Here is a 16,690-nt window from a genome sequence, read left to right on the forward strand (position 1 = left end):
AATTCTTCCTTAAAGTCTTCCTTAAGCTACCCATACTACCATGAATAAAATTTCCAGTCTATTTTAAAAAGCAGAGCAGGAATTTAAGATGTGTGAAACAATTCACGTATGGAACCCTTCAGGATTTTTCTTATTTTTTCCCCAATTCTTTTCTAATTCTGAATTTTGCCTTTTGCAGCAATTTCAAAATCTATTTACCTATACCAAGTCTACCCTAGCTGTCAACTTAGTTTTCTTACAGACAGGTCCCCTTAACACTGAGGTTCCCTCATTTTCTCTGATATTATTTGAACTGCAGATTGTAACAAGCAGCACCTCGGAGCTGGAGAGCAAACAACTCGCCCTGGGTAAGCCTTTGAGCAAGCAGTGGAACTAGAAGGTCTGGGTGTGCTGGTGAGTGCCTGTCAGCCGTGAGTACTCAGCACGCTCAGGGCATCAGTCGGTCTATCTTATGGAGAAGGACGGTTAGTTTGGTGAATTAATTGAAGACAGAATGAGGCTGCATAGCAAAGCCATGTTAAGTCAGGAATGATGGAGGTTCGATCCAACATCCAGTCCAGGGGCACACTCTTTCTAGACTTACTTTAAAAACCTTGCGAGCGATTTTGAGAGTTATACATGGAATGACTATTTTTAAAATTAAAATGGGAAAGTGATAAATAATCCCTAATGAACAGACAGGTCTATTCAAGGCCAATTCCCTATGTCCTTAAGGACTGTGAAAACCTTACTTTACACATGCTTACAATAATGGAATTCCTTCCCCACTGAAAATTAAAAATTAAGATTTAGGAAATCCTACTCTCCTTTCTCTATTGTTTAATATCCAAGGGGCTATCATTTAAAGTTTTTCAAAAATGCAATATTCGTGGGGGATGGGGCTGGGTGGCTCAGTCGTTTAAGCTTCTGACTCTTGATTTCAGCTCAGATCAAGATCTCAGGGTCGTGAGACAGAGCCCCGCGTCAGGCTCTGTGCTGAGCAAGGGAGTCTGCTTAAGATTCTCTTTCTCTCCCGGTCTCTTCACCACTCCTCCCCACCCCCACCTGGTTCTTTCTCTCTAAAAAAAACCAAAAAACAAAAAACAAAAAACAAAGCAATATTCAGTGAACACAGAGAACCTTCCTGCTGCCAATATTTTAAAAAACAAACAATCGCCAGTATCGATAATTGTTTAGAGCCGTGCTATAGGCGTCACCCAGGAATGGGGGACCTATCCCAATAACATCCATGGAGTACAGAAGGAAGAATCCAGAATGTGGATGATTCTGATCTGTACCACTAACTTTGAGGGTTACTAATTTTGTTTTTGTTCCCCGAACATGAACTTAGTGTTTCATGAACTTAGAAAATAAGCTTCCAAATACAACTACAAGAGTTGAATAAAACAATTAGACCAAGTAACATCTTTTGCCTTCCTGTAAACTATAACGGAAAACCAAAGACAACACTCAAATAGTAAGGAACTGTCACAATTTGTAAATTTTTTTTTTCCTCCATGGTTTTTCTTGGAAGAACAGTTACACTTCTTTTTAATTATGTGCTACTCATGCTTTTGAAATATTAGCAAAACACTCAGGAGGACAGAATTTTCAATGAATATTGGTACTAAAAAATTTTGTTTATTTTTTAGTTTTGCAATAATCAGTTTACAGTTTGTTCAAATATGAGAGCTTTCTTTGGCCTGTGGGTGGGCTGGATACACTGTTATAGGCCATACCATAATTAGGCACGTGTGTATAAATGTAGAAATGTCGGCATAAACTGACTTATTCTCTTGGGTACGATATAACACTACCTAACGTTTTGGAAATGGCTGGTCTCTTCTTTCACTGTGAATATTGTCATACCAAAAAAAAAAAAAAAAAAGGCCCCAGTACTGAGATGCAAGTGAAGCTGACATTTGCATCATCTGTGTCCCATGCCTGTCTTTCAATATTAACTTGATTGCTCCCCCCCCACCCACTAATGTTATATAACATGCTAGCCTACAAGAGAAAGAATGAGATGGAAAAGTACATTTTTTTTTTAAGATTTTATTTATTTATTTGACAGACAGAGATCACAAGTAGGCAGAGAGGCAGGTAGAGAGAGAGGAAGGGAAGCAGGCTCCCTGCTGAGCAGAGAGCCTGATGCGAGGCTGGATCCCAGGACCCTGGAATCATGACCTGAGCTGAAGGCAGAGGCTTTAACCCACTGAGCCACCCAGGCGCCTCGGAAAAGTACATTTTATGAGGATTTCATTCTTATTTTCAACCATGGATGGAAAATAACATCCATGAGTCCTGGTGCACAAATTGATGAGAAATAATGATAACCACAAGAACACGTTCTATCACACGATACTTAGCATTACCCTCAACAAACCGGCCATGACCTCAGCCACTTTACTGTAACCATAGTCAGTCAAACAGAAATCTAGCCAAAACAAGCCTGTTCAATTAGAGTCACAGTAGGAATAGACTTTCTACCTTTTATCTTGAAGGTCAGTCATTTTCCGAAAACAGCTAAACAGACCGTATGCATAAACAAGTCAGCTGTAAATGATAAACTAGAAAAACGTACTCATTCAGTCAATCTTAGTCAGTGCTAACTCATATGTGAAATACAATAAGCATAAAGCTGGTTTCATGTGTACTATAAGAGGCAGTAGTTCAGAGCCTCCTAGTTGCTGGGATGAGTCTGTTGGAGAACGCTGCCTTCTCCGTGTACCTGCTCATCGGTAACTGAAAAGCAGCGCACTGGAGCTGCTGGAGAGTTTGTGGTTTTCTCTATTTTGCACTAGTGCTGCGCCATGACCAGCAAGGGTCAACATGACCTGGAGTTATTTTTCCAGTGTCCCACCTTCAAAAGTTCCCTAAAATGAAAAGGCAAAGTGGGGTGCTTTTGGTATCTCAGGATATAGTTCCCCGAGCTTCTTATTTTACAGATGGAGAGACAGAGCCTGAATAAGGTGAGAGACTTATCCAAAGTTACAAGACAGTGGCAGGGCAGGACCCAGGACGGAACACGTTTTGGAAGGTCAAATGACCTTCCAAAATCGACTGATCACAGGGGCTCATCTCTCTATCACCATGCCCTCTCCACATGGCTCAGACTGTGCACACGAGAAACCAGAACCTAGTCAAACTGGGATTTGCAACAACCTCCAAGGTAGGATGAGGCCATCCTTACGTATTACTTGCCATGGTCATCAGCAGAAACTCTCACTTAGGATATGTGTTCCAGCTCAAAGAGGATATCAAAACCACTGGTGATTAAATAAAACTTACAAAAACAGGATTAAGTAAACTTTTTTTTGATGTGAACTGATTCAAAGAAAAAGGAATGAGTTCATCATCATGAGAGAACATCTGACATCAATTAACTCTCATTTACTTTAAAGTGAAGAATTAAACACAGAATTACCTTTGAAGGTTTCGAGTTCCTTCCTGTGGAAGAAAAAAGAAAATGTAAATTTTATTTAAGTATAATTAGTGTTACATTGGTTTCAGGTGTGCAACATAAGTGAGTCAACAATTCTATACATTGCTCAGTGCTCACCACAATAAACGCCATCACCATCTGTGACCAAACAACATTATTACAATATTATGGACTATATTCCCTATTTCCATCTCTGTGAATTCTTTATTTTATAACTGGAAATTTATACCTCTTCAACCTCTTTATCTATTTCCCCCCATCCCTCCACTCCCCTCCCCTCTGCCAACAATCAGTTCTCTGTATGTAAGAGTCTGGGGGTTTTTTGTCTGTTAAGAAAATGTAAATTTTAAAATCATCTGTTTCCAATGTAAACTGCTCTTAGATTATAAGACAAATATACTTTAAAAAGCCCTGCTCTTTGATCATAATAAAAATATACTTAAAAAATCCAGAGTGGTGTTTCTGGACGTTACCCTATGCTTTACTGAAATTACCAATAAAATTAGTCTAAAGCAACTATTTTCAGGTTTTTTTTTTTTTAAGATTTCATTTATTTATTTGACAGAGATCACAAGTAGGCAGAGAGGCAGGCAGAGGGAGAGGAGGAAGCAGGCTCCCTGCTGAGCAGAGAGCCGGATGTGGGGCTCGATCCCAGAACCCTGGGATCATGACCTGAGCCGAAGGTAGAGGTTTAACCCACTGAGCCACCCAGGCGTCCCACTATTTTCAGTTTTTCTGCTATTACTTTATTAATGGGTTAAAAAAAATTCAACCAGAATTTAAAGAAAACACTTAGAATAAATAAAAAGCATTTTAATACCAGCTATGAACCATCTCGTATATATAAGAATCAGTTTATAAAAGCACTTAACAATTCGCTCAATATTAAATAACAGATTTTTAAGATCTTTGGCTAAAAATCATCCAGAATACAATCAGTTATCGCCCCTTTTAAGTGAAAGAGGAAAGCACATATCAAAAGACTGAGGTCCACAGCTCATCCTGACACAAAAGGGCCACGCCTGGAGGACCCGCTCTGGGTTGTCATTTTGTGTCAATTAAGGATCCCGAGATACCAGGTTTCCCAGGGACATGCAAAGCAGCATAAAATAGATGAACAATCATGAAACAGAACATTTTTGACCAAGAAGTCAAAGGAAGTTGTTTTCAGGTTTTTCCTTTGTAATTTTGGAACTGGATTTTCCCTCTCTATTGGTGGTGATAAGAAGTACTGTCAAGGAGGTGAGTTTATTTAGGAAAAGCTTATTATCACACTCAAAATAGGAGACATTTATCTCTTATTTGCACTCTAGGGTTTACTAAGCACGGAGGGCTATTCTGAACTCACCAGTCAGTACTCCACACCACTAATTACGATATCCCTCGTGTTCCAAAATAGTCGACTACAATTACCAGCTGGTGGAGGGGACGGGCAATCTGCCTGCTGGAAGGCCAAACACGTAATACTCTTGTCACAGCCAAGGGAAGGCTCTGAAATCAGACAGGCACTTCTCTCCTCTATTCTGAAAACACCGACTCCTCGTAACAACGCTCCAGAAACATAGTTTATTTTCAATCCCACCTTGAAAAACAAAATGCAATTGTTTCCCTTCAGCCACCAGCCCCACTTCATTCTTGGAAGATTAATTAGGTACAAGTTAAATGCGCCTAAAACTTAACTTTACCTCCTAATAACAGGATGAAACCGAGAATACCTGAGAGGCAACAGGGTCGTCAGAGAGCATCTTACAAAGACACCTTCGATGTGCTTCCCACGGATGCCCTCCCAGGAGCAAGTCTCCAAGCCCCCTGCTGGGTGCATGAGATGACAGAGCCCTCAGCTCCATATTAATGAGTAATTCTTTTCTGATGAGAAGCTTCTAGAACGTGTGGCACTGAGCAAAATTCCCAAAAGGCACCTTCTGTTTTAAAAAGCCGGAACTCAAAGAGTCACAATTTCAGAGACGTCTCCCCGACTCCCACCCCCAAATCCCCACAACTAAAAGCCAGACAAACGATCCAGGGTCTGCTTCACTGCTGGGTGGGGGAAAGTCGCCTCTCACGGGAGGGGCACGCTCGCTTCTCCACCTTCCAGCTGCCCCAGCCCCTCAACGGGAAGGTGCCCACCAAGAAATGGGGAGCAGCCGAGCGGCGCCCCAGGTGTCCTCTGTTGATGGAACCCACACCGTTAGTAAAATCTTCGAGACAGGGAATCGTTCCTGTCCCCACTTCCTAAAAAGGAAGGCTGGCTGAGGTAGCGAAGGGAAGGACAGCCGTGGGGTAAGGGAAAGATCCTGTCGGGGAACTCTGAGAGGACTAAGAACTCGGTGAAGCAGGGGCACCGACAGGCTGGGAATCTGCAGGTTCTTTGGGCGGACGGCGCGTCTCTGAGGGGTCACGAGCATCTGGAGGTACAGACGACAGGAGAGGAGCGAGGGCCGGGTGAGTCAAGCAGACGCGACAGTGAGCGCGAAGGCACGCAGGTGCAGGTCAGATGATGCAGGTTACAGACCGCGGCGAGAGGGAACACTGGAGAGCAGCGGGCTGAACAAAGAGAAAGGTGTGGGAGACGAGGTTAAGAAGGTAGAGGGTTCTGAGTGCCAGGCTAAAAGGATCTGGTTTTATTTTTAGCAGAATCGCAGGAGCAAAGCTGTGCTTTAGGAAGAATGCTCTAGCTGTGATGGACAGATCCACTGGCAAGGGGGAGAATCAAAGCAGGGAGCACTCGGGAAGCTACAGAGGAGTTTGAAGAAGGGCTAACTGCTACCTGGGAGGAGGAAGAAGTGGCAAGGGCGATGGACAGGACGAGTTGGGTTTGCAAAGTGCCGTGGAGAGGACTCGACAGTCCTGGCAACTGATCCCACCGGGATAAGCAAAGGAAGGGGAGGAGGACATTGACCGCTGAGGGTTCCGGTCCAGACCCCTGGAGGAAGGTGAGTCCATGAGCAATGAACACGCGGAAAGAGGAAAGCAGTGCGGGAGTTCAGTCTGGAATGTGATGAAATAATCTGGTGATGCAGAAAGACACGATGCCCACCCCACGTCGGCGCCCCGAAAATCCAGCTCCCGCAGATTTCTACTCCCTGACTTCCCAGTCTTGGACGGATTCCAACTTGGCTTCCGGACCCCACCCCCTGCAGAGTCAAGGTCACCAACAATCACATGTTGCCCTGTGCAATGATCACTCCTCACGGCTCCTCTGAATCCCTCAGCAGCATTTGACCCACTCGGCAATCCCCTGAGAAAGCTTCCTCTAGCTTTTGCTCTCTTGGATTCTTTTGCTAGCCCCTCCACCTCTCTCTGACCATGACACTGCAGTGCTCGCAGCAAGACTGGCTTGGGGCTCTCCCTCCTTCACTTACATTCTCTCACAAGGCCATTTCAGCCAGCCATGTAGCTCTGAATACCAGCTATATGCTGATTTCTCGAGCTCCGTCTCCTATCTTGATCTCTTCTCTGAGCTCCGAGAGCTGCACTCAAGCGGCGTCAGCTTCCCCAACAGCTGTGCGAGACGGCCTCTTGTTCCCCAGGCGCCTGCGTGTCAGCTACTGGCATTACCAAGTTCCTCAAGTTTGCTTTATCTGTTCCTTCCTTCTTCACATTCAGTCTGTCAAGAAACCCTGTCACTTCTATCTCAAAACATATCCTGAGTTCATCCATTTCTCCCCATCATCACTGTTACCAGCCTTATACCCATTTTCTTATACTGAAGGTAACCTTTGTTGTGTTCAATTATTCATTCAACATAAATTTACTGCGTCTTGGACTCTAGGAATAATGCTTGGGTTCGAATGTGCATGTCTCATAACCTCAAGGGCCTCCGGTGGGGGAGACAGAGAAGTACGGCGACAATCAGAAATCTTTCCCACAGGTGAGCGCTCCAGTAACGACAGGCTGAGGCTTCTCTAGGAATAAAGAGGAGGGAGCAGCTCGTGCACCTTGGTTTGTAGCAAAGGCTTTCTGGACAGGACTGAGTTTTGAAGGATGATGGGTAGCACTTACTGAGGACATGGCAGATGTTTTACTCTTAACCATTATGTCACTCTCTCAGTTAACCAAATGAAAGGCACAGGTTCAGCAGGTGTTTTACGTTCTGGTCACTCTCCAAACTCGATCAGACACAGAAATGATAAGGATCAGTGTGGAACAGTTTCCAAGTTCATCTCTGACGCCTAATTGGCGATCTCTCCTTATCTAAATTCCTAGGGTGCTTAACTCTCTTGGTGTTAGAGAACCTCACGTGCTGCCCTGTGATGCGCTTCTTTCCGGACAGACATCATCTCTACAATGACGCTGCTGAGCTCCTGATGTGCAGAAAGCCTGTGTCATCCACCGTGATCATACGCGTGCAGAGTCAGACCCAACCAACGCTCAGAAAAATCAAGGAATGACTAAGATCTGCTTCTTCAAGGAAGCCCTTGCTGTAACTATAGGGAATTTTATTTTCTTTTTAAAGATTTTATTTATTCATTTGAGAGAGTGAGAGAGACCATGAGCAGTGGGGAGGCGCAGAGGGGAGAAGCAGAGAGCCTGAATAGGGAGCCCAATGCGGGGCTCGAGCCCAGGACCCTGGGATCATGACCTGAGCTGAAGGCAGAGGCTTAACCGACTAAGCCACCCAGGCACCCTGAGAATTTTATTCTTCATAAAAGAGTCTGGTCATATAGTATCTCATTTGATAACAACTTCTTTGCCACTTTCATTTCCAAAAATTTGAGTCTATTATTTTTCATAGTTTAATGGCATTTTCAGAAGATCAAATAAGTAGAAAGAACTGAAATACTCTCTTATGTTTTACCATATTTTAAAATTTACTCGGTTCAGCAACTGCCTTTACAAAATTCAGCATAACGAACCCTGAAACTAAAACATTCAACAAATAACACCAGATGCAAAATCTAATAATATTTCCAAAGGATGGAAGTGCTATGTAATCATCTTCTCTACAGGGGTTGAGTTACAAGGGCAGAATAAAAAGAACAAAAACATCATACTAATAAATAAGTCTGTGGAATGTTCCAGAAAGTGTCTTAAATCTGTATATGAATAGAAATGAACTACATCAGACTCGCGGATGCAAACCTAACAGACTGGAACCACCGGATGACTGTGTCCATAAAGACAAGCACCTCGGGGACGGAGCACACTGCCAACACGAACGGCTTCCCCGAGGACGAATCCAGGACCGGAAGCTAACACAACGATGCTGTGTGACCAGCCACCACATTCAAAAAGCCAACTGCAACAGCAACTCTAACGTTTTTCTTCACATTTGAAAATATTCAGGGGATTTTTTTTTTTTTTTTTTTTTTTTTAAGAATGATCAGGAGTATTTTTTGGTTAGAGCAGACTTGAAGGGAGTTCCCTTTGTTCCGGCGGATGGACGGAATCGGTCACCGTGACTAACTGTTCACGGGAAAGATCTCACGCGACCTCTTTCAAAACGACCCACCTACCACTCATCATCAAATCTGTCGTTCCCCGCACCCTACAGTCATGAAAACGCGTATCCTTACAGGCTTGGTGGCTTTGGGGTTGACAGAAGGTGGGGGTGGGGGTGGGGAGGGAGAGCTGGCCTTCTAGCTTGCGGTGAATTTTCTCAAAACCATCTGTATCTTTGAAATCCCTGTTGTCATGTACTCCTTACACAGATCCTGCCCAGGGGACGTGTTGAAGAACAAAACAGTTTTTAACATTATCTGTAAAATGAAACCTTTTAAAAAGCAGCTAGTTAAAAAAACAAAACAAACAAAAAAAAAAAACAACCAACTGCACTAAGGCCGTATTTATAATGCTTTTAACACCAGTTTCATATATTTCTACTTTGGGAAAGTACAGCCTAAAAAGAAAAATAATGATAGGATCCTAGAACACTGGCCTTTAAAATGGAAAAGAATCTGGACAATATAGTAACAAGGATTTGGAACTTTAAAAAATGCCCTTCCCTCCAAAGAGAATGAAGGGCTAGGAAATCAGCTGGTTGGTGGCAACTAAGTTACGTACAGATTAAATTCCCTCCAAACTTGCAAGGAGATGACTTCCCTAGGCCCGTTTTCCATGCAAATCTCTCTGAGTTGGAGAGGGACGCCTGTGGTTGAAGGAAGCAGGATACGAAGGATGAAGGATGAGATAGGAGCAAGGACTATTCACTGAGTTCTTACCACATAACACCTACCCAGGGAAGAAAAAGGGGCTTGCGGATCAAAGCCTGCCCAGTTAATAAGAGACAGGACTGGGAACAAAATCCGTGCCCCTCTCAGACTCCAAGCGTGTGCGATCTGTGGCACCCAGAACGTAGTTCAAAGGCACACACCCTCTGTAAATGCAAGCTGTGGCCCACCTGAGAGTTCAGCCCCACCAGAAAGTACTTAAAGTAAACCCCCTAGTCTACTGGATACAAGTCATGTATATAAAACCCAGACGCACCCCCACATTTTGGGGCCACATCCGGGTCCACTCATCTCTGTGAAAGCACATTCCTTTTTAGGAAACCGATGAAACTAAGATTGAAAGCCATCATCACTGATGTGAACCTAAAGTGCAAACCTAGCATGCCCTTGAAGATGTCTCATGAGTTTCACAAGGCCTATTAAACATGTTTATTCTCACTAATGTACTGAAAAGTGTCCAGTTACTAAGCCATGGTAGCTAATTTCTAAATTTTGAAATAAGTGAAAGAATTCTAATACCTTTGCATTAATGATTTTTTTAAATTCAGGATTTTTAATTGGCCATCCAGTTTCCTAAAAAAGTCTACTCTATCACTCATTACGACCAAGGCAGTGGTCTGCTGTTTCTCAGCATCATACAACCACGTGATGCCGCCTGAAACCCGACGTCCCCACAGGCGTGGTCAGCGTGTGGCTGATGGGGTACAAGGTAGATTAAAGGAAAAAAATCATGCATCCCACATTCAGACGTGTCCGTGATCCAGTGGTACCACTATGGAAAAACCCTGCTTGCTCATTTTTATAATTAGCAGTCACGAGAGCTGAAGTGATCAGAGCTCTGAGAAAAGCAAGATGGTCTTCCTACGCCCCAGCATCCCACCCCAGAGTGTGGACAGCTCTGTGGGGCGCTGATATAATATAAAGGGTACGGACAGACTTGGAAGTCCGAGAGACACTGGTCTGGTGCCGCATTGCCACTTCCTGGCTCTGCAGCTGCTGGTGAATTAATCTCCCCAGTCCGATTTTCCTCGCTGGTAACAAGGAGAGCACGCCCCCTCAGACAGTCATTAGGAGAATTCTCTTGAGTTAATTTAGACTACGGTTTTTAAGCACAGTACCTGGCACACAGTAAATGCTAAATAAATGTTACCGTTACCTAAGTAACCCAATCACCATAACTTAGTGTTTATCTTGAAGATGGTGAGAAGTCTTAATCATAACTGTATTTTAGGGGGAAAAAAAAGGCAATGACAGTAACATAAGTGGTTGGAGGGACACGATTACCGACGGGAAGACTAATGAGGGGGCTGTCACCGGAACTGAGGCTGCACACGACTGAGCTGGAAAGGACCAGTGAGGACAGAAAGGCAAGAACAGATTCAAGAATACGGGACTAGCCTGGACTAGCAACTGAGCAGAGATGGCAGGATGGGGGAAAGGGATTATGACGACTCCCACGTTTGTGGAATGGGTAGATCTGTAGATGGCGGTGCTTTACTGAGACAAGAAAAGGTCAAGTGTGGCTGTGGAGTATAATTTGGGGCAGGCGTCTGTTGAGATGTCCAAGTAAGGCTGTCCAGATGGCAGCTGATTCTGCGGGCAGAAGAGAGACCCGAACCGAAGACAGTGATTTGATCGTGGTCACCACATCGGGGGTGGGTGAGCCAAGGAGAGGGCAGGACTACTGGGGGAGGCTATGCAGAACGGGAGGAGGCGACAGCCAAGAGAATACCAACATTCAAGCGCCTCTGAAGGAAACCAAAAGGATGCTAGTGTTGTAGAAGTCAAGAATGGACAGCTTCAAGAAGTCAGATAAATAGGGATTTATATGTCAATGGACTTGGTTCCCTAAAAACTAAGGAAAAAAAAATACAAATTAAATATTCAAAGTACATCATAGATTGTGTCTCTATTATGGTCTTCACGTTATACAATGTTTATTCAATTTTCTTTCTCTACCAATATTTTGACTTTAGTGTACCAAGCATCTTGTCCATTCATTTGAATCAATGAATGAATCTTTTTAAAAGTTTGCTTATAAGGGTAAATATTGTTTGAACTTTCCTTGAGTCGGTCCAATATTTATTTTATAATTTTACGGGATGCTTTGTTTTTAAAACCATGTAAAAGCACAGAATATTGGTATCAAGCGATAAATTCTCATCTGAGTTCATCCTTAAGAGTTATGTATTATCAGCTTCTATTTTCTCCTCCTCTAAGAACTAATGTGCTGCTTACTATGACAGTAATGCACTTCTCTGCCATCAGTATAAAGAGAAGAATTCATCATGAACAAAACATGCCATGGAACTTCCAGAGAGAAAGGAAAGCGTTGCTCACTTTGGGGGAGAATGTCCTTCTTTGAAATCCAGGATCAAACCTCTCCAGTAGCTAACGACTGAATGTCCTCTGAAACACGGACGGTGCCAATTTTCTGAGCCAGAAGGAAGACCAGAAATGGCAGAACGCAGGTAGGAAGCGAGACCACAGAGAGATGGGGCCAATATAGCCACGCTAGAGCGCACCGCCCTGGAGGAACGCTAGTGGGAGAGAAGCACTCCCTTTCTTGTTGCTGCCTTTGCACTGATTTTTCCGGCCACTGACCACAGGGTGAGCAGGTAGGACAGGCTGCTGAGCAGGTCTCTGCCTGTCCCGTCTCTAGAATCCAACAAGAATGTCAGAAGAGCAAAGCAGAGGGTAGCACCATGTTTTCGCCATGCTCACCTGAAGACTACAGTAACCAGTTGCCTACTTTTGAAAGCATCTTGGAAAAAAGAGTAACGAACGAGGAGACGCAACAAATTCCAAAACAGTATCAGGCCATGTCAGATGTAAATTACGATCCCGAATTTAACAAGCTAATTCTAGAACACTGACAGTTATTACATGCTCTGTAAATGACTACGCAGAAGCTATAACCAATCTATCTTCAGAAAAAGGATAATCTTTTTTTTTTTTTGTAAACCCAGGATAATCATAATTATGTTTGCCCAAATTTCAGTAAACCTTTCTCAAGGTTGCTATGTTTTTAAGTCTTGACCACTTTCAAATGCAAATATATATTTTAAGTGTTTACGGTCTCTGTCAAAACAAACATCTTGATGAGCATACAGAACTACATTTACACAACTGGGAGAAAAAGTTTGGGAAAAGAGTACTGTAAACCAATCAGAGAAATATTTTTAAAGCAGCAAGACAGAACATGAGTTTTTAATGTTGATGGCAAACAGATACTCGTTCAAAATAAAGCGTGAAGAACTTAAATATCAGTCCTGAACTATATTTACTGTCAACCCGAGAATCTAATAACCTGTGAAAATATTCTAGCTACATCTGTTCTTGTGACTATGTATAAAGTCTGAAACTGTCAAGATTTATTCTCTGACACTTCAGAATAGGAATCTGTTGGATTCCTCGCCAACTCATAAGCTTAGCTTTCATTTTGAAAGATGTAAGATCTGATTACAAATTCATGAACCCCCAAAATTTACAGCCTCCTAGCAAGAGGTCACTGGCTTAGCAGGTGTGATTACTATAGCGTAATAAATACAATAATTTACTATCCGTTAACCACCTGGGAACCACCTAAAACTAGCATCTAATAGGGAAGGAGGAAGTAAAATGTAGAAAAATGGAGAGACAGGTTTGGGCCTTTTTTCATCTTCCATGTGTCCACTTAATATTTTGAACTTAGAGAATAGTTTCAATAACTGGTTTTAGTGTCCTTGTCTGCTAATGCTAACACCCGTACCAGTTCTGAGTTGCTTTTGATTGACTGGTTATCTCCATGTTTGCTGAGTAATCTTTAATCAGATGCTACACATCGTGATTTATCTTTTGGGTGCTAGATATTCAGGTCCTCCTCCTACAAATATTCTTGAGCTCTGTTTTGGGAGTTAATTTCCTTGGAAACAATCTGGTCCTTTTGATGACTGCTTTCATGATTTGTTAAACAGGTCTGGAGCAGGACTCGTCTGGGGGCTAATTATACCCCCTACTGAGAGAACACTTTCCTGAGTGCTCTTCCCAGCGTCCCATGAATTACAACACTTTCCAGGAGGGCTGTTGAGAACAGGCACAGCGTAATAACAGCAACTGTTAGCTTTGCCTTTTCACCCCTCCTGCCTCTGGGAGTCTCCTCACATGCATTAGAAACACGCTGCTGGATATTCAAGGGGAACCCTTGGCGGATTTCCGGGATCCTCTCTGTGCAGCTCTCTCCTCTCTGGCACCGCGTCCTATAAACACTGGCTGCCTCGGACTTCCAGCTCTGTTTCTTCGACTCAGAATGTGACAGGCTCTTCCTGGGTCCCCCGTCCTGCTCTGCAGCCTGGAAACTCTCTCCAGGCAGAATGAAGGGGCAAGAGGCGGTCTCACTGCACCTGTTTCCTGTCCATCAAGGATCACTTCTCTTCTTTGCCTCATGTCCAGGGTCTTAAGAAGCATTGTTTTGTCTGGTTTTTGGCTGTATCAGGTGGGAAAGTAAATCTAGTCCCTAATACTCCATCTTGGGTAGATACGTCCACGCCCTTTTTGTCAGAGCACTGCCTGAGGATCCACTTTCCATTCCGAACCAGACTCTGCTGCAAAACCTCAGAAACTGGTTGTCCACCTTCTGCCCAACTCCCCTGGATGAGGTACATTGGACCTTCTCCTCTGGTTCCAGAACCATCTTCACCCTGTAGAATGCCACGGGTTTCCTCTGTTCTATTCTCAGCAAAGCCAGGCCTGTGTGCTACACTCCTGCCAAGCCTCCCACCACCATCCCCAACTTTCAGGTATGGGAAGTACAGCTCAGACCTGAGGCCCACTCCTTTTCTAGATTAGTTTGGATGGTCATTTCTGGAAGCTCAGGAGTTTGGCAGATTATTCTCTGAAACATAAACTGGTCAACTTCTACTAAAGGTATGTCGTACCATCTCAAATAAATCTCTTACACTCAGCTTCGAAGATTTCTGAAACTTCGTCTGCAGTCTATGTGTTACCAAATAACAGAGAGAGAGCACAGTTTCTTAGCATTACCCGTGACACAGAAAGTAAAAGGAGTAACTTTCTCAAGATATGCGTGATCACTAGACCTCAACAGAAGCAGTCACCCTCCCCCACCCGAACCAACAAGAGTTTCTAAGAGATAACAACCCAGCTCCAAAGTCTGAACCAGTGAAAAATGTTTTAGTATGCCGCTGAGCAGATTTCAAGACCAACAGAGGACTGTGAAAATTATAAGTCATTTATAATTAAGTGGAATCACTAAAATCACGGTCTTCAAGATGTAGCTATTTTCAGAGAAATTCTGACAGTATGCTGCATGCTGAAGAAAACAAAAGATCCCGAAATTTGAAAATAAGAAATGTTTTAATAAAGTTACACACTTATGTATGGTTTTAAGGATAATTATTGTGAAAGAATCTTAGTAAGCATGCTAAGGAACATAATGGTGGAAAGATGAGAAATTCAGAAGGCTGGGATTCTCCACTTCTCCATTCTCTAACAGTGCTCATGATTCAGTTTTTGTTTTTGTTTTTTTAAGATTTTATCTATTTATTTGACAGAGAGCAAGCAGGGGGAGCAGCAGGCAGAGGCAGAGGGAGAAGCAGGCTCCCCACTGAGCAGGGAGCCCGATGCAGGGCTCGATCCCAGGACCCTGGGATCATGACCTGAGCCATGGCAGATGCTTCACCAACTGGTGATGGTTCACCAAGCACCCAGGGACCCCATGACTCAGGCTTTTTGTCCCTCTTCTTCCTTCTGCGTGGAACTGTGTAATGCTAGATCTTTACACGGCTGCCTTCCCATTCAGGTCCTGGTTCTCGTGGACCTTCTCAGAAGTCCCTTCCCCGCTCACCCTGATGACAGCACCTTCCCCCACCACCTTACCACGAGAACATTATCCTGTTTTATTTTCTTCAAATCCTACATAGTCACCAGAAATTATACTTTATTACAGGGGCGCCTGCGTGGCACAGTCGGCTAAACATCCGACTCTTGGTTTGGCTCAGGTCATGCTATCAGGGTCATGAGGTCGGGCTCTACACCCAGTGTGAATTCTGCTTGGGATCCTCTCTCTCCCTCTGCCCCCCCTACTCGTTCTCTCTAAAATAAGTGAATAAATCTTAAAAAAGAAAGAAAAGAAATTATACTTTGTTACACATCTGTAACCCCCTGCCCCCACCAAATACCATGACTATTTCCAAATCTCAGGTCCATTCTTCTGTTAGCGATAGACAAACATGTGAATGGTTTGAAGTTATTTTGGCTCATGTACAAAATACTGACTCTTGTCAATTATCCTCAAATAAAAAAAAATATTAACTCTTCTTATCTGATGAAAAGTATTTATTTCCTATTGCCAGGAATCCATGAGTTAGGCATGTACAGCTAATGCATCTTCTGAATTATCTGACGTCTCAGCCACAAAATCAAGAGTCAGATGCTTGATGCATCAAGTGGGGCTCAGTTCATGAAGCCTCTGCCTTCAGCTCAGGTCATGATCTCAGGGTCCTGGGATCCAGTCCTGAGTTGGGCTCCCTGCTCAACGGGGTGTCTGCCTCTCCAGCTCCCTCTTCCCCTCCTTCCTGCTTCTTTTCTCTCAAATAAATAAATAAATAAATAAATCTCAAGGGGGCGGAAAAAGTCAGACACTTAACCAACTGAGCCATCCAGGTGCCCAGTGTGCAGTTTTAAAACACACACCACACACACCACACACACACACACACACACACACACACACACACTCCCTAGCCAATCTTTTGTTACCAATCTTTTGTTATCTTCTTTAGAGCAAGAAAAGTCATAGTTCAGATTGCAGGGCATCTTGTTAAAAAGGAAGGAGGTTTATTTTTAAGAAAGTCTTCCCTGTGCAATCAAATAATTTGGGGAACCAGTATTTGAAAATTTTTCAGATGGTGTTATACAGAGAATACCAAGTCATGGCATTTTAACATGTATTACACACAGACTGGTTTGGGAACAAGCAAGCTGTGAGGGGCTGGATCAAACAAATTTCTTTACTACAGGAATTCCCAGCACTCTGAAGGCACTGACCTGTCCTACAAAACTCCACGAGGCAAATATAGGATGGAGTGCTTCTGGA

At 43.4% G+C, this 16,690-nt stretch overlaps 1 protein-coding gene across 1 annotated transcript in view; it reads right to left on the minus strand.

The window, feature by feature from the left end:
- DTNBP1 (dystrobrevin binding protein 1) overlaps window positions 1-16,690 on the minus strand; it is a 127,360-nt gene that overhangs the window by 56,978 nt on the left and 53,692 nt on the right. Inside the window, exon 7 of the mRNA XM_032861604.1 lies at window positions 3,407-3,429. Within this exon, the coding sequence (XP_032717495.1) occupies window positions 3,407-3,429 (23 nt within the window). The remainder of the gene's footprint in view (window positions 1-3,406; window positions 3,430-16,690) is intronic.

The sequence above is a fragment of the Lontra canadensis genome, unplaced genomic scaffold, assembly GCF_010015895.1.
Source record: "Lontra canadensis isolate GAN:19392208 unplaced genomic scaffold, GSC_riverotter_1.0 scaffold21, whole genome shotgun sequence".
NCBI classification, from domain to species: domain Eukaryota; kingdom Metazoa; phylum Chordata; class Mammalia; order Carnivora; family Mustelidae; genus Lontra; species Lontra canadensis.